This window comes from Silurus aristotelis (genome assembly GCF_946808225.1).
Source record: "Silurus aristotelis genome assembly, chromosome: 13".
NCBI classification, from domain to species: Eukaryota; Metazoa; Chordata; class Actinopteri; order Siluriformes; family Siluridae; genus Silurus; species Silurus aristotelis.
This window is the reverse complement of record NC_139586.1, coordinates 2804416-2822351: the sequence shown is the minus strand read 5'-3', so window position 1 is coordinate 2822351 and position 17936 is coordinate 2804416. Positions and strand designations below refer to the sequence as shown.

The 17936-nt window shown below is 43.2% G+C and overlaps 2 protein-coding genes across 3 annotated transcripts in view; both read left to right on the top strand.

Moving 5' to 3' along the window:
• The first annotated feature begins 2353 nt into the window (after positions 1-2353).
• The window catches only part of atp13a3 (ATPase 13A3), a 30461-nt gene continuing 14878 nt past the window's right edge, over positions 2354-17936 (top strand). For both annotated transcript variants that reach the window (XM_083557758.1, XM_083557757.1), the window contains exons 1-5: positions 2354-2584; positions 9303-9409; positions 13730-13816; positions 14863-15036; positions 15229-15408. In XM_083557758.1, the coding sequence (XP_083413884.1) occupies positions 13766-13816; positions 14863-15036; positions 15229-15408 (405 nt within the window). In that variant the 5' untranslated portion in view covers positions 2354-2584; positions 9303-9409; positions 13730-13765. The remainder of the gene's footprint in view (positions 2585-9302; positions 9410-13729; positions 13817-14862; positions 15037-15228; positions 15409-17936) is intronic.
• LOC310735192 (uncharacterized protein) lies at positions 15601-16915 on the top strand. Its single transcript, XM_083557795.1, has 2 exons — positions 15601-15944; positions 16050-16915. The coding sequence occupies exons 1-2, from the start codon at positions 15605-15607 to the stop codon at positions 16907-16909; spliced, it is 1200 nt and encodes a 399-aa protein (XP_083413921.1). The 5' UTR covers positions 15601-15604; the 3' UTR covers positions 16910-16915.

Here is a 17936-nt window from a genome sequence, read left to right as displayed (position 1 = left end):
AGTTGTTTCCTGTATTTTGATAATATGCGAGTTTTATCTAAACCAGACAAAGAGCAAAAATAAGCCCTCAAACCCCCTTGATAAGCCCCCAGACTAGACGTCCTGGGCTTTTAAAACTTTCTCTCTGGTCATCCATCTTGGCTATCTATTCTTGACATGGTGGCTTAGTTGTATTGTGCCCATGTCAGTCTTGTCTAACTGATGAGCACCGAGGAGACTCCCAAACAAGTCTGATAGCGGGACAATGTAGCGATTAAAGGTTGTTCAACACATTGTGGAAGTGGACTCTGGATGTCTCAAATGACAGATAAGAGTTGAAGCTACTGTAAATGACTTTCTATTATTGTCTATTCATCTGAATATCTTTATTGCAAGATATATATATATATATATATATATATATATATATATATATATATATATATATATATATATATATATATCTTTTTTCCCCTCCTTCCGATGCCTTGTCGAGTTACGGGAAGGTCTATCGGACGACCCTGCGGCTTTTTGATCCGTCAGCTATCTCGAATGACTGAAGCAAACACTGTCTGCCGAAACAGTGTTTTACAAGCGAGAGTGCTGTACTGAATTTCAGCGAGGCTGTGGCATTTGTTGACATTTATATTGACAGAGTTTGCAAACAGGGTATGAGTGGATATTTTCAAACCAAATATTTCCCAATATTGTTGCCATGGTAGCACAATGACTGAACTCTTATAATGAGTGTAGTAACGGTTTTATTGTAACAAACTATTGGTAGAATTGAGATTTTATGAACATATGGCTTGTCTAATTAAATGAGTGGACTGGAACTAATCTGCTAACTGTAGTATTAGCAGATTAGCTCCAAAGTCTTAGCCATGAAGACATGGAGCTCGCATGGAGCAAGATGCAGTGAAAGATCAAAAAACACCAATAGACCACTTCACAATCTAGTGAAATGCCAGAAGTGTGAAGGAGGTAATTGTGAGAGTAAAGGTAAAACTAAGAGGTTTAACAAGCACATTTGGTTGTGTGATGGTCAGGGGTACACATACTTTTGGCCAGATGTAACAGGATAGACACATGCACATCTACACATTTTTAATTCTTCAAAACTCTTCTCTTGGCATTCTTTTAGTCAGCCTCAAGAGGTAATCACCTGAAATGGTTTTCCAACAATTTTGAAGGAGTTTCCAGAAGTTTTGAGTGCTTGTTGGCTGCTTTTCCTTCACTCTTCGGTCCAACTCATTCAAAACCATCTTAAATGGATGTAGAACGGGTTATTGTGGAGACCAGGTCATCTGATGTAGCATTAAATCACATTCCTTCATGGACAAATAGCTCTAACATAAGCTAGAGGTGTGTTTTGGGGTCTTGCCCAGTTGGAAAACAAATGATAGGATGGCATGTTGCTGCAAAAGTAACCAAAGTAAGGGTTTATTTGCCTCAATTTGACCATGAAGGCTTGATTTACATAGGAGCATTTATGTCAATCTAAAGTTTCTGGGGCTGGAAAAAGTATCCTCTGCAGCAGAGGTAGCTCTTAGTCTTACTTTCCTGGGACAATCCTTTTTGTTTATTTATTTATTTTTTACTTTACTTAACAGAGTTTCATGGTATAATATAGATGTGTACCAATTCAACTAATAGGATTATCAACTCTGATGATAGACCACCAATGGTCTAAAGTAAATTGAAAACCATTTTAGATGACTATCTCGTGAATCTGATGAGAGAATGCCATGAATTTGCCAAACTACCTTCCAAGCAAAAGGTGGGAACTTTGAATAATCGCAAGTAAAACATTCTGGGGTTTTTTCTGCTTTTTTCTTTGCCTCCACACGTGTTCTTTCATAGTTTGGATGCATTCAGTATTAATGTACACATTTGGAAAAAAGAAAAATGAAGGAGGTGAAGGGGTTTGACTGGAACTTGATTAGCTGATTAGCTAGATATGAGCAGACAGAAATAGATAGATAGATAGATAGATAGATAGATAGATAGATAGATAGATAGATAGATAGATAGATAGATAGATAGATAGATAGATAGATAGATAGATAGGAGCAGACAGAGATAGATAGATAGATAGATAGATAGATAGATAGATAGATAGATAGATAGATAGATAGATAGATAGATAGATAGATAGATAGATAGATATGAGCAGACAGAGATAGATAGATAGATAGATAGATAGATAGATAGATAGATAGATAGATAGATAGATAGATAGATAGATAGATATGAGCAGATAGATAGATAGATATGAGCAGATAGATAGACAGACAGAATTATAAACACGGCCGCTCTCTCGCGTGTGTACAATGCGTTTGAGTATAATGAGCTCATTTCCCGTGCGTCACTTCCGGTCCAGGGGCGCTCTCGAAGCCAGTTCAAGGCAGTCAAAGCCACACGACTGGGGATCGCGTGGTGCTGTCAACATCCAGCTACACACCGTTTATCCAGGATCGCGCGTCAGGGTGTTGTGTGTGTGAGTGTGCGGTAGTGTGTGTAAGAGAATCTGTGGCGGTCTCTCCTGGAACAGCAACTCGCTTCATCATGGCTTTGAGGTGATCTTCGGTGCAGGTGGTGCTGGGTAGGTGACTGCTTAACACACGCACATCCGCAGACACATGCGCGCGCGCGCTCACAAGGTCTAATTTAAATATTACACGGTTTAATTTGAGTCTATGATTTTTTTTTTTAGATTAGCATATAAAGCTAGCCATAACCCCCCCAGACACACACGCGCGCGCATCTCATGGGGTACGGTGATGTAGCCGGCGAGGAAGCCTGTGTTAGCCGTGTACAGCTCGCAGCTAGCCCGGGCAGGAGGAATCTTATTTTGATTTGTGTTCATTTAGTTTTCCCTTCATTTCCCCTCTAAATTCAAACCCAAGTGGTAAGTCAGGTTTCGGGTGTCCCGGTCCAGTCGGTTCTGTAGCTAACTCTCTCCCTAAGGTGTTAGCATGTGAATTAAACCTGAGCTGTCAGGTCAGTCAGAGGATACACACACACACACACACACACACACACACACACACACACACACACACACACACACTCTCTCTCTCTGTTAACGGTTTATTCTAACTCGAAATTTGTATACATGGAATCTACAGTTTATTAATTAACTGTCAGAGATTTAGCCGTGTTTTAGTTAGCTTAGCCACAGTACTCATTTGTAGTGTTTTTTTTTTTTATTGATTTCTCTCACACAATGCGGTTTATTAGTTTATTTTTCTTTACGACTTCAAAAACCTTTAAAACCGCTGAATAAACTCGACTTGATTAATGTTTGAGTAGCGAAATAGATAGATAGAAGATTGAGAGAGTACGCTATAGAAAGATTTTGTCAGAGAAAGAGTGATGGGGAGAGAGAGAGAGAGAGAGAGAGAGAGAGAGAGAGAGAGAAGATTGAGAGAGTACGCTATAGAAAGATTTTGTCAGAGTAAAAGAGTGATAGATAGATAGATAGATAGATAGATAGATAGATAGATAGATAGATAGATAGATAGATAGAAATGTGCATATTGAGCAGGATGAAAGATGGAGCGCGTGATGGAGAAAGACACAGTGAAAGAGGGACATAGATATAGCGTCAGGTAGAGAGAGATGTTGTGAGGCCATGAACAAGAGATGCAGATGGAAAGATGGCAAGAAATATAGACAGAGAGAGGTAGTGAGTGAGAGAAAGTGAAAGAGACTGATAGATAAAATGACAGAAAATTAGACTGATGAAAGAGAAAGATGATATACAGTGATGGATGGATAGACAGTGAATGAGAGTGTGTGTAAGAGACGTATAGATGGATGGATAGATATACAGACTGGGAGGTATATAGACAGACAGTGAGATACTGAGTGAAATAGACAGAGATTGATAGATGGATAGACAGAGTGAGGTAGCGAGAGAGGGTGGGAGAGAGGGTGGGAGATGGTGTGAGAGATGGTGAGAGAGGGAGTGAGAGATGGTGAGAGAGGGAGTGAGAGGGTGTGTGAGAGAGGTAGTGAGAGGGTGTGTGAGAGAGGCAGTGAGAGGGTGTGAGAGATATGGTAAGAGAGGGTGTGAGAGATATGGTGAGAGATATGGTGAGAGAGGGTGTGAGAGAGATGGTGAGAGAGATATGGTGAGAGATACTTCTACAGCAGTGTACCAATTTATCCCAAAGATGTTTAGCAGGGTTGAGGTCAGAGCTCTGAAGTAGATCTTCTGCGTTTTCCAACTCATGCAAAACATCTTTATGGAGCTAGATTTGTGCACAGGGGCATTGCCATGTTGCAACAGGTTTCAGGGAAAATTTCATGCCACTGCATCCAAAGCCAATACGGTTGTGTGCCTCCAGCTTTGTTTGGAAGAACCACACATGGCTGGAAATGTTCAGTTGTCCAAGAGTAGCTCTTGTACACATGAATACGATCCTGTTTACATTCTGAAGGTACTCGAAACCCAGAATGGTTCTGGGAAACGTACGTCTGAACAAATTACGTTTCAATCGGAAAGGAGTATCCAAATGTTCCAGCCTGAGGTTCCACAATCTCAAATAATCGTTAAACGATAGATCGCATTCCTCCGATGATCTTCCCAAGCCCTCGCAGGAACCAGGCACCGATCCAAGATCCTGCCAGGCAAAAAGGCTGCCCGTGTTTGCTCTGTAATTCACACCGAGACAAGAGGCGTTCGAGGTAACACGAGCAACGCTTCGGAATCCGAAGTCTTTGCAGGGAAGCTCGCTGTGTGGCGATGCCGAGGTTTGCTTCCCGCAGACTGAAGACTCCAGCCTACGTCAGAAAGTCTGCCAAAAATGTTGACTCTTGACCAGGTTTTGAAAGGTCTCGGTGCAATGCTCTCATGCTGCAGCAGGAGATTTTGCCTCGAAGACAGGAAAAAAAGCTTCCACTGACAAGTCCAAGAGAAGCCAGGGATCGTTTAGAGAAGTGCTATGAGTTAAAAATGGCAACGATCGTAATATGTGGGACTGACGTGAGAAGCTTCAGATCAAATCCCAAAGAGCGACTAATGTTCTGTAGTAGGGTAATATGATGTGGAATTCTCAGGATTTTCTCCTTTATCTTGAAGCTGGACATAAAACACTAACGGAATAAAGCCACTTCCTGGGTCGAACACCAACAAATCGTATTTCCTGTACGGAGTGAGTAGTCATGGTGACACTGCACTGACTTTAGTTTCTTTTTCATACCCCTGGCATCGTTATTTGTTTTAGGCCTGCAGCTATCGATTATTTTAGTCAGCGAGGAGAAGATCCAGGTCACAGAAGTTTCCGAAGTTTGGGATCATTTTGGGATTTTTTTTTTTTTTATCCGATTAATTGATTGCCCTAATTTTGTGCAGGTGTACTGAACGGAATAGCCACGTACCGAAAAGCAGTTTCAAGAGTTTTATTTTAAGTTTAGATGTATATATCATTTATTCTTTTTCAATGTATTTATTTTTTAGAAACGATATTTGTAGACATTAAATATAGAGATCTAACGTTTACTTATTTTGCACTTCTACGCCTCTTTAGCTTGCAGTTGATTTAATCTCGAGATGCACATCGTGAAGCATTTGTCAAAATCTCAGCGAATTGTGGTATTTTTGTCATTTTGCCCATGTTTATTATTGTATTACATCAACTTAAAAGTGGTTCTGTACATTCAATATCTGAAGACGTGCCAATATTTACAGTTCCTTTTCTCTTTTTTTTTTGTCCTTTTATTTTGCTTCAGCACTGTGGTAACGTGTAAAACGTACTACGAATGAAAAATCGCAAAGATTATTGACGTGGACCGGACCACAAACTTGTTCAGACAAGCTCCACAGTCATAAGGCTGCAGTTAAATATCAGTTCAGTCACGAGAGACACACACACACACACACACACACACACACACACACACACACACACACACACACACACACACACACACACACCACAAAACAACTTTAAAGTGCAACACCTTAGTAAACCTTTTTTTTTTTTCCTTTCCTGGTATATCAAGAAGAGAAAATCTTGAAATGTGTTCAGCGCTAAGTGGTTGATCTGCAGAGTCTCTCTCTCCCTCCCTCTCTTCATCCCTCCCTTCTCGCTCTCGCTCTGTATTTTGGCAATAGATCCCATGCTGCTGGGCATCCAAGATCATGTGGCCTGACTCAAGGCCTAAATTTTGTTTTTTAACTTCCTGATTCTTACCAGAGCAGCGTTTCTTCACGAGGGTGTTGTCTCTCTCTCTCTCTCTCTCTCTCTCTCTCTCTCTCTCTCTCTCTCTCTCTCTCTCTCTCTCTCTCTCTCTCTCTCTCTCTCTCTTTCTCTCAGGATCAGGGGTTATTGTCAAGCCCATCAGATATCAAGTGCAGCGTAAGATATTGTAAATCAGTGGAAAATTCAGATGGCTACAATAGTTTCTAAGAAACGGGTCTTTCTTTTTTTTTTCTTCTTTTTTGGACCTGCACCATACGGACAGTTTGCGGACGCCTGATCAATGCACTCGTATGTACTTTTCGAGCATCTTGTTCCAGATTTACTCTCAGAAAGATCTCCAATCTCCTGCGAAGTCTTACCACCAGATTTGGGGGTATGGCTGAAGGGATTTGTGATCTTTCTCTCAAAAGAGCATTAGTGGTGCTGATGGTCCTGATGTTGAGAATATGAGGAGGTCTGAGGTTCTGTCATTGTTCCGGATAATCCCAAAAGTGTTCAGAGGGGTTGTGAAGGTCAGGTGGCTCTGTGAAGGACGTTGCATTATTTTTTTTTTTTTAAGTTCTAACTTTAACACGTCATGTGTTGTTTAGTCTGATTCCCAATGGAGCTGTTTTTGTTTCAACCCGATAGCAGCTGATGGTCAGTTAACCGCCCAGATCAACTAAAAGATTTGTAAAAAATATGACTCTGGAATCAGATCTTCAACTCTTCTGCTTTTAATGATAATGTAATGGAAGGACCTGAACTTAATATCAAGGAATTTTTTTTTCTTCCCTAGAGTATTTTTTACAACATGGGGAAAATCAGGGGCCACCAATTTTACCCCTTGCAATTGTGTGACACTGTAAAAACATGTCCATGCTGCATTCAGATAGAGGCGCTGACTCATTAGAGGCTGTAACACAGAAATTCTGGAAACCCCCATTTGTGCACTCTGAGTGAGCAGCTTTAAATCGGTGTAGACGTCGCTCCTTGAGCCGTATTATTAACAGCAGTGACTACAGTGTGCTGTTTTAAAGAGAAAAAATATCAATCGTTACTTGCCGAGTGCAGCGTATGCAAAGCTCCTCGAGTCACTGTTGTGATGTGTAAAACGAGACTATGAAGCTCGTGGCCAGAAGAGTGTACAACATGTGGCGGAGTACTGCGGGTGATGGGCGGAGCATAATATGACTCTCTGATTTCCTTTTCAGCCTTTTATCCAGGATCATCTGAAGCCTTGTGTTTATTGTGAAAACAGTAAAGAGTAAAATGTATCTGACCAACATTGGTTCCACAGTCTTGTTTTTAAGCACCATCTTTTGACTTTCAGCTTCTACTCGAATGATTACGGTAGCAATAACCAGTTTACATTACAACTTAGGAGTTTGGTGAAATTGTTGCTTTTCAAAATAACGCACAAGAACCTTTCAGATTTGTCATTCGAAAACTCATTAAATGTCTTCGTTATAGGTTTTATTTGTTAACGCGTGTGTAGTATGTAAATTAGATTATGTGGATTGTCTGCTGTACAAGTCCTTGTGTACAAGCTGTTGCTGTAGAAACAGCAGTCACAGACAGACGGACAGATTGACAGCCAGACACTGCCAGCCAGACAGACACCTCCAGTTAGTCACAGACAGTGTTTTTACAACCTCATTATTTTCTATCGATCACGTTCGCATTAACGAGGTGTGAAATGGGATTTTTTTTGGCTTTATTCAGCTTCTTGCCTAATTATCTATCAGTTCTGCACCTATGCATCATGGTAAAACAGACAACCAGCTTGTACTGACAGGCTCGTAACATTCCTAAAAACGATGTCGCTGAAAGGTAAAGCCCCCATCACTTCGTATTAATAACGCGCACAGAAACACGCAACCGCTGCCAAGAGCCGACTGCGGCGGTAGATCGATGGCGCTGCCGCCATAAACAATGTCCTCACGTCCTCTGATTAGCAGAGGAAGTGATAAAGAAAGCTCATTGAGCTCGGAGCAGACCCGCGACAAAAACCCTCGCTCCTCCAAAAGCTTCCATGAATTCTTAGCGCCCGTCATTAGGTCATCGCTCATTCCAAACAATCGCATTGCCGCCGTGTCCAGCGAGAGGTGGAGTGTCCTTTATTTACTGGAACGCCGGAGACCAGGTTCTGCTTTCTGCTTAGATTTGCGCAACTCATGTGTTTAGCCCGGGATCAAACAACCTCTTACAACATTCTTTCTGCTGAATGTGGTTTCCTGAAAAGGGAGACGGTCAAACTGCTGAACCCACGGGTGTATAAATGCACTGGTGTGTGTGTGTGTGTGTGTGTGTGTGTGTGTGTGTGTGTGTGTGTGTGTGTGTGTGTGTGTGTGTGTGTGTGTGTGTGTGTGTGTGTGTGTGAGAGCGTTCTCGAAACCTTGCCTTGTGCAAGACAGCTCTTGGATTGATGTCTTAACTTCCTCCATAATCTCACTAAAATAAAAAGAACCTGATTTTGCTCAAGGGTTTTGTGGTTTCACACAATCGAAAGTCCTGTTATTGTCCAAAATGTAGCTCTTTCTTCTGTTTAGACCGTAGTTTACTTCAAGCTGCAGGTCTTGATCAGGGGTATATGTAGGTTTTGATCACGGCCTGGCGAGAAATGAGGCGGACATGCCAGAGGCTGGAAACATACATACTACTCAAAGAACTTTAAAGGCGTTCCAAAGTCCAAGTCAGCGGTTCAGTGGACTTATGATCAGACGGTCGTAAATTTCAAATTTCATCACTACCAAGTTATTAGCATTTGCTGGACCCTTGGTCAAGGCTGTAACTGCTCAGGTGTATATATTGGTTGAATTCTAAGCCGAAATGCTGTAAATGTACATTTTGTGAACCTCTTCTGAAGTTGTCACTGCAAATGGTTGAATGGTATTAGTCCTGACATCTACAGGACTGGTGTGGTTTGTCTTCCCAAGTGCACTTTGATACCTCGATTAGTCACACAAACAAACTCCCTTTCCATAAACATGTCCAGTAAATCTTTCATCAGTTCAACTTTGCCTTCAAATCTACTTTCCTCTGATAACCCCCCCCCCCCCCCAGTCTTTAGAGCTGATGAATTTGTGTTTCCTAATTAAAGTGTTTGTTTTTGTTTCGCTGATTACGCAGGGTCCAGGTCTGAATCGAGACGAAGAAAAAAAGGAGAGCGAGCGTGATAGAGCAAAGCTCTTCTAGTGGAACGGGCTGTCTTGGCTCCTAGTGCCCCTGGTTTTAAGGTAAGATTTAACTCTCACTTTTTGTATCTTATGTGTAACAAATGACATCAGTAATTGCCTCTTTAGAACCCAATAATCCAGCACTAGCCGTATAGACTAAAGTTTGTGGACACAAGACCATATGTGCCTTGTGAACGCCTTGTTCCACATTTAGTCTTCGTTTGCTTTTATATTAACCTCCACTCTCCTGATGTTTAACATTTGAGTGTAGTTTGGGTGGAGATTTTGAAAACTATCAACAAGTTAGAATCAACAGAAAACTTGTTGAAGGCAACAAGTTTTCTGCAGAGTCTAACATTTAAAAACCAAACCTATAGGCCTTAAAAAGTCCCACATTTGCTGTTCTAGCGCTTAAATAATTTTCAACAGGTCTTAATTGTCCGACGTCCACGTAACGTCAACTCTAATGCTCACTTAATGCTACCGCAGCACTTCAGAATGTTTTGAGTTTCTGTGGTGTTGAAGTTCTTCTTTTCACCAGTCCAAATATAATTTGTCATATTATGAATACAAATGAGACCAACGTGCAACAGCCAATCAGCTTTCTGTTATTTCCAAATCTCTCTCGGACGACCGCAGATGTTTATTTTAGCTACGGGGAAGTGGCTTGAAAAAACATTTGTTTAGGTTTTTAATTAATGCCAGTTGCTAACAACGTATTTATATTTTTTGTGTGTTTTTGACGTATTATAAGCCTTCAAATTTTATTCTTAGTGGAAAGGGTTGAAATCATCCTGAGCATCCAAATCCTTATTTAACTTCACCCATTTAGCCATTAGAACTCCTAATAGTATGTTGGTTTTGGTGGCATATGCTGGAGTACAAGTACAGCGGATCAGTATTTTTATGGTGTAGCTTTAGTGTGGAAATGAAGCGAATGAAGAAGGAAAATGAGCACACAAAGAGCAGATTACCTGTCAGCTTGAGGTCAGCGCTGGCTTCTAGAAAATCCTTTAATAATGGTGTAACAAATGAGTGACGAGGTTGCATTCTGGACCAGAACAAAAAACCAAAATTTTCTAGAGAAATAAATCTTAAAAATTACTTTAAAGCACACCACTGTATAATACTGAGCCATGAAGGTCCTGGATTTCAATTCATTCATTCTTTAACAATGATATGGCTGAGGATGGTATTAGTCCTGACATATACAGGACTTCCTTATTTGTTTAGATTCAGCCAGATGCCTCAAACCTCATTAGACACAGAAGCAGGCCAGTGACCTGAAACCCAGTGGCCTTGCAGCACAGTTGATCTCACCGAGGTCAGTTCTCACAATGTCTTTGCGTATGGACCTCACAAAGGTACACTACGTAGACAACAGTGATTATAAGCTCGGTATGTGCTTTTTGAACGTGCCAATTCATTCATATTTAGTCTCCATTTGCTGTTGTAATAACCTCCAATCTTCTGGGAAGATGTTCCATTAGATTTTGATTGGGGAGAATTGTGTTCTTTGAGATTCAAGATTGTGAGCATATGTGCTTTTTAAACATCCCAATTCACATGCTGTCCCCATTTTACTGTTGTAATAACCTCCACTCTTCTGGGAAGATGTTCCATTAGATTTTTATTTTACTGACTTATTCAGCCACAAGAGTATTAAAGTCGGGTACCGATGATTGAGGAGGCCTGGGATACGTTTACATTCTAATTCTCACTACAGGGTTTGAGGTCAGTGCTCAAGAAGTTCACTCAAACCAATGGAAACCATATCTTCATGGAGCTGGATTTGTGCACATCGACGTTGCCGAGAACAGGTTTGGGTCTCTCTGCTACTGCATCCATCCTATTCAATCATCTGCCTTCAACTTTGAGGGAACAATCTGTGAAGATTCACATATGGCTGGAACAGTCAGGTGTCCTAATACTTTTGTCCAACAAGCAGAGATAAAAAGGCGTGTCTGTGTCTGAAATAAGGCACGAGAAGGAATGCGACCGGAAGTCTTCATACATCTTTTACTGCGGTTTTGCGTCCGAAATTTAAAGGAACAAACGGAAAATAAAAGTTAAAAACAGCTTGAGAAGGCTGGTCTCTTTACTGAAACGTGACAACTCTGTGTTTGGGCAGCTGGCGCAGGAAGGGCACGGTCCTGAGCTACGTTTCCCCTTTGTGTGACACGTGGGGCGGGATTCAGGGGCCAGGCTCAGTGGCAGGGTTCAAAGAGCAGGACAGTCATGCTTTTTCCTTTTTTTTTTTTTTTTTTTTTTTTTTTCCTTTTCTTCTTCTTCTTCTTCCCCCTCTCTCCTTTTCCGTATTTTAAAATTCACAAACAGCATGCTCTGCACAAGCAGCATGGCTTGCATTCTCCCCCCCCCATTTCTCACGTTTAATCCTTCAATTAAATACATGCAGTAGATGAGATGTGATTACATTAATGATTACATATTTGTCTTGGTGTCTGTGTGCTAGCATGTATAGATGCCCTATATGGCTGAAAGTGTGTGCACACATGTCCAGTACATCTATATATCCATAATGTCGAACATGACCTTCAAGATTTATTCCCCATTGCTGTTATGAAGATCTTTATCCTCCTGGGAAGTCCTTTCTCCAGATTCCGGGGGTGTAGTTGTAGGTATTTGTGATCACTTATCTGCAAGAGGTCAGGGATTAATTTGTGTAGGTCAGGAGGTCTGGGGTCCATGTTCCAGTTCACCCCCATGGTGTTTACTGGGGTTGGGGTTCGGAGGGTTTTATATGCGTATTGCTACTCAGCATTTCATTAGAGATCTGTGCAAAAAAGTATCGGGACACCCGAGTTTTCCAGCCATATGTGGTTCTTTTCCCAAACTGTTTCCGCTGTTGCTTGAACCAGGAGACCCAAATCTCTTCCAGCATGACGATGCCCCTGTGCACAAAGCCAGCTCTGTGCAGAGATGCTTTACTATGGGTTGGAAGTTATGTAGAGCAAAGAGAATGAGCTTAACCCTTTGGAATGCTGACTACACCCTGATTGTGGGTGAAAGAGCACAAATTCCCGCAAAATCAAGTGGAACACCTTTCCAGAAGAGAAGTTGTTATAACAAAAGCAAATGTGGACTAAATTTGGACGTACAAAAACCTTTGTCCATACGGAGTATAGATTTAAGCGAGAAAGTTAATGTTCCTCATCTTAGTTAACAAAATGTACAAAAAGGATCCGTATATAAAATAAGTACCCAGCTGGACTTTGGTCTGATGCTCATCCAGGATAATAACCTGGCCGGACATCATCATCATCATCATCTTCGTTAAATATCATCTTAGCCATGGTGTCCTAGAAACGTCCGACCAATCAGATTTGAGCTCGTCTTTATATTTTATTAGCGTTTTTTTTTTTTTGTTTTTTTTAAATGATTCATTTCCTGTGACACCCCACCAGTGTCTATTTTTACAGCTCCAGATTTATAACTTGGGGGCTCTTGCAGTATTTTATTATTTATGGCTTAATTATTAATAAAGCTTTTATCTCACATGTATTTGCACAAAAGGTCTGTACCAGTCTAGTGGGGAAGTGTTGTGGTTTCTTCCTGGCACATGATGTGTATCTTTAGGACACTTGTGGAAGAATAAAAATACACTGTTTACTAGCGTTTACGGTACATCTCAGCTGAATCATCCCCATTTAGCCGGTTCCCATGGCGACCTGTCGACTTTTTTTATTCTTAATAAGTGCGTGTGATCTTGAAACTTGACTCGTCAGGATTGTTGTCATGGTCTGTTCCTTAAATCGAAACCCGTGCGTTCAAAGGGGTTCAATAATAGAAGAATGATGCACAAACCAGGCCAAGTCGTTGTTGAATCGCACACAAGTTTGTGTCTCGAGACAGAATACTAATGTTTGCTACTCAGGATAGAACGATGGGGAGTTTGGTTTCTTTTTATTGCCTGTTCTGCTCCCATGTGAGCGTGTAAGAATAGTGACTAAAATACCACGGATTTTATTATTAAATGAACCGTGGCTTGTCTGAGTATGGTTATGGTTCAAAAGTATTGGCCCCCCATTTGTTATCCATCATTTCGAATATTCATATGTAAAATTGTTATATGATCCAAAAGAGGATTTCTTTTAACCCTATTTGTTTGTCAATGACTTCAGATGGCTGCTAGATTACAAACCCCTGTTTGAACTCGCTTTATTTGCTGGGTGGTGGGTGAAGGGGGGGGGGGGGGTGTTTGGGAGCAATCCATAAGTGTCTGTGTGGTGGGAACGAGTGGATAAAGCAGCTGTGTTTTTACAAAATGCAGCTGGAGGGGTCAGGGTCGTGACTGCAGGCTGCATGTTTGTGGCACCTCGTACGTCGCGCACTCTTTCAGGCACTGTGTGTAATTCACAGGTAAACTTCGGAGTGGAGTTCGTGGAGGAGCGCAACATGGAGAAGGAGGACCTGAAGATCGTTAATAAGGGGTTGGAGGATGAAATGGTAAGCCTGCAGCTCCGATCATATTTGCGCTATATTCATAAATAGTCACCAATTTAAGAATTCTGCGCCAGCTGCAGCTTTAGGACCTCGTGTATGAATGGTGGAAACTAGGAATTGATTTACACTTTGTGGTCAAAGGTTTGTGGACATCACAAGTAAAGTCAGGTACTGATGCAGGTGAGGTGAGGAGCCCTGGGGTGCAGTCATCCCAATAGGTTTGTGGTCTATTGTGTCCGAGTTTTATAGCAGGCCACACAAGATCTTCCACTCCAACCCATGAAAACCATATCTTCATGGAGCTTGATTTGTGTACTTTGGCACGGAGATGTTAGAACAGGTTTGGGTCTCCTAGTACAAGCGAAGGGAAAATCTCATTCCACTCTATCAAAAGACATCATATACAAGTAGGGTTGCAAAATTCCAGAGGTTTTGGTTAAAACAACCAGATTTAATGCCATTTCAGTTGAATTTTTTTTCCTGGGCATTCATCAATCTTGTGCACACAGCACACTTACTGCAGGGCCACTGAGGCCATGCCCCTACATGCAAAAGAATTTCCATCTTGGAGAGTATTTCATGTAAATCACAAAAATGTAAAAAATCTTTTAGCTCGCATGCGTGTCAGCTTATGACCAAATAAAATGTTTATATTTATTTCAAAATGACAGGTGTCCCAATACTTTTGGCCACACAGTGCAGTGTATTAGTAAAATATAATATATATTTCACAAAAGCAAATACTCGACTCCCTGCATGCATGACCACAAGTATGTGGACACGCACTCGTTGCTTAAACCCTTTTGTTTGTTTGTATAAATTCTCATTGCACATATTGCACTACAGTTTCCTTTCACTGGAACTATGAGGTCCAAACCTGTACCAGCATGAACTCTAAAGCATTTATTTTTTTGCAGCCAAACCTGTTGCAATTACTATCCTTGTTGTTCACTCGCAGCAAACCAAATAGGTAGATTTACTCTCTAGGTCCTAAACGAAACATTAAATTCCAACCCTGGTGTAAAGAGTCGTGTCTCTGTCTGTCACAGGAGCTGAGCGGGTACAGGCTGTGTCGTTGGAAGTTGGCCTTGGTGGGAGTGAGTGTGCTGTGCACAGGCGGCTTTCTGCTGCTGCTCCTTTACTGGCTGCCCGAGTGGTGCGTCAAGGCCACGTGCACCCGCACAAGCATCCGCGATGCCCAGGTGGTACTTCTCCGGAGCACCGTACGTACTGTTTTAGTGTCGTACTACTGTTCTGTCCCCTTGTTCTCCTTCTTTTTGTTTTATTGCTCTTCCTCATAATTATACTTCTTACTTTGAACCATTAATTAAATAACACAACACTTTCTATTTGTTTGTAGAAATGTGTCGTGTGCAGGAGCGCCCAAAACTGGTGTTTTTGTGTGTCTTTTCCAGGACGAGTTTAAGCGCTGGTTTCTGGCTAAAGTGCGTGTGATGCTAGCCCCAGGAAAGGACCCCTATAGCAGCCTGGACTCGCAGAGCACCACCCACATGGCCAATGGCCAAACCCCCAACCCCTCCGACATCCCAGCCGAAGGTTTCATCAGGAAATATGCAGAGTACCAGCCTGTACAGGTACACACACCCGTACAGTAGATGCATGCATATTGACACACCCTTAGGGATTACAACTACAAACCCCACCCCACCCCTGTGCACTATTGAGAATTAGAGGAAGCATGTGAAAAATGCTCTAATTCAGCTGTTTTCTCGGGTGGGAATCCCAGAAGAGATCCTCACGGACCAAGGGATTAACTTCACCTCAAAGCTGATGAAACAGTTACACCGACAGCTGGGGATCACCGCTATCAAGACCAGTCCATACCACCCTCAGACAGATGGACTGGTGGAGCGCTTCAATAAAACGCTCAAAAGCATGCTGCGGAAGTTTGTGTTAGACACTGGAAGGGACTGGGACAAATGGCTACCTTTCGTGCTATTTGCCTACCGGGAGTTGCCACAAGCATCGACTGGCTTCTCACCATTCGAGCTCCTGTATGGTTGGCAGGTCCAAGGACCTCTGGATCTCCTCCGGAGAAACTGGGAGGACCCTTGTTCAGAAAATAAGGCTGAAAAGGGCATAGTCCAGTACATCCTAGAGATGAGGGATCGTCTGGAAAACTACAGGAAGCTGGCAGCGGAGAACCTCCAAAAGGCTCAAAAGTACCAGAAGACGTGGTATGACCAGCAAGCCCGTTCCAGAGAGCTACGACCAGGACAGAAAGTACTGTTGTTGCTGCCAACGTCCACGAGTAAGCTCCTTATGAAGTGGCAGGGGCCCTACAGTGTGGTACGGAGGATGGGGCAGACATCGTACGAGATCTATCATCCTGACAAAGGCAAGGCAAAGCAAACTTACCATATTAACCTGCTGAAGGAGTGGAAAGAGCCTCCCAGCGAAAAGGCAGACCCGGTACTGCTCATTCAGAAGGTGGAGGAAGATCAGGAGGAGGATCATCCGGAACCAAAGGCTAGCGGGCAGACACAGCCAGCAGAGGTAGACCTCGGACACCTGGAGGCACCCAAACAGGCTGAGCTGCAAACGCTCTTTGGACGATACCCGGCGTTGTTTCGTCAGAGGCCTGGACGGACCAACCTGGTACACCACAAGATCCGCCTGACAAATACAACCCCATCTCGACAGAGACCGTATCGGGTACCTGAGAGGCTGGTGGCACCACTGAAGGCGGAAGTTAGGACTATGCTGGAGATGGGAGTGATCGAGCCGTCAAGCAGTGAATGGAGAAGTCCGGTGGTCATCGTACCGAAGAAGGACAACACCCTCCGCATCTGCATTGACTTCCGTCGATTAAATTCCCAGTCCCAGTTCGACGCGTACCCGATGCCACGCATTGATGATTTGCTGGAAAAGATCGGGGGAGCCAAGTACGTGACCACCTTAGACCTGTGTAAGGGATATTGGCAGGTGCCTCTGGAAAAGACGTCCCGACCTTACACAGCGTTCAGGACCCCACTTGGACTGTTCCAGTTCACGGTTCTTCCCTTCGGCCTACACGGGGCACCAGCAACGTTCCAAAGGTTGATGGACCAAGTGCTGCAAGGCGGGGAAGAATAGTCGGCCGCGTATCTGGACGATGTGGTGGTCCATAGCGAGACCTGGGCTGATCACCTGAACCACCTCGAGCAGACTCTGAGGAGGATCCAGGAGGCAGGCCTGACACTGAACGTGGCTAAATGTGTGTGGGCCAAGGCTGAGGCAGACTACCTGGGTTACCAAATGGGTGACGGAGAGCTGAGGCCGCAAGTGGACAAGGTGGAAGCCATTCGCAACAGCCCGAGGCCTACAACTAAGAAGGAGGTCAGGTCTTTCTTAGGACTGGTGGGATGGTACCAGCGGTTCATCCCAAATTTCTCCACCACTGCAGGACCGCTGACCGACCTGCTGGGAAAGGCGGTGAAGAACCCTATAAGGTGGACTGACGACTGTGAGACAGCCTTCGTCACCCTGAAGGAAAGAATGTGTGCAGAGCCTGTCCTACGCAGTCCAGACTTCACACAGCGGTTCACCATCCAGGTTGATGCATCTACGGTGGGCATTGAAGCAGTCTTGACCCAGGGTGAGGAAGGCAACCAGAGACCAGTCGCCTTTCTGAGTCGGAAACTGCTGCCACGTAAAACCCGGTACTCCACTATTAAAAAGGAATGCCTGGCAATCAAGTGGGCCCTGGAGAGTCTGAAGTACTATCTGCTAGGAAGAGAATTCACCCTGGAAACAGACCACAGAGCATTAACCTGGATCCACACCATGAAGGACCACAATGCTCGGGTGACCAGGTGGTACCTTTCCTTGCAGCCGTACAACTTCAGAATCAGACATCATCCAGGGAAACAGAACCTGACTGCTGACTACCTGTCTCGCCACCCGGCAAGCTCGCGGCTTGCAGAGGGGGAAGGTGATGTGACAGAGTGAACTGTCCCTATGGTCAGCATGACAATACACACCATACTTTCACTTCTCCTCTGTTTCTTGCTACAGCGCTGTGGGTGCACAAACACGCTGGTAGCACGCCGCTCACACACACACACACACACACACTCGCTTCATTCTTTCATCTCTCATCCCGGACAATAAGCGCACACAC

Excerpts from the sequence above, each read along its gene's own strand:
- LOC310735192 (XM_083557795.1), top strand. The coding sequence starts at position 15,605 with ATGAAACAGTTACACCGACAGCTGGGGATCACCGCTATCAAGACCAGT. Across the intron at positions 15,945-16,049 it reads CATCCTAGAGATGAGGGATC|GACAGAAAGTACTGTTGTTG; the intron begins GTCTGGAAAACT and ends AGCTACGACCAG.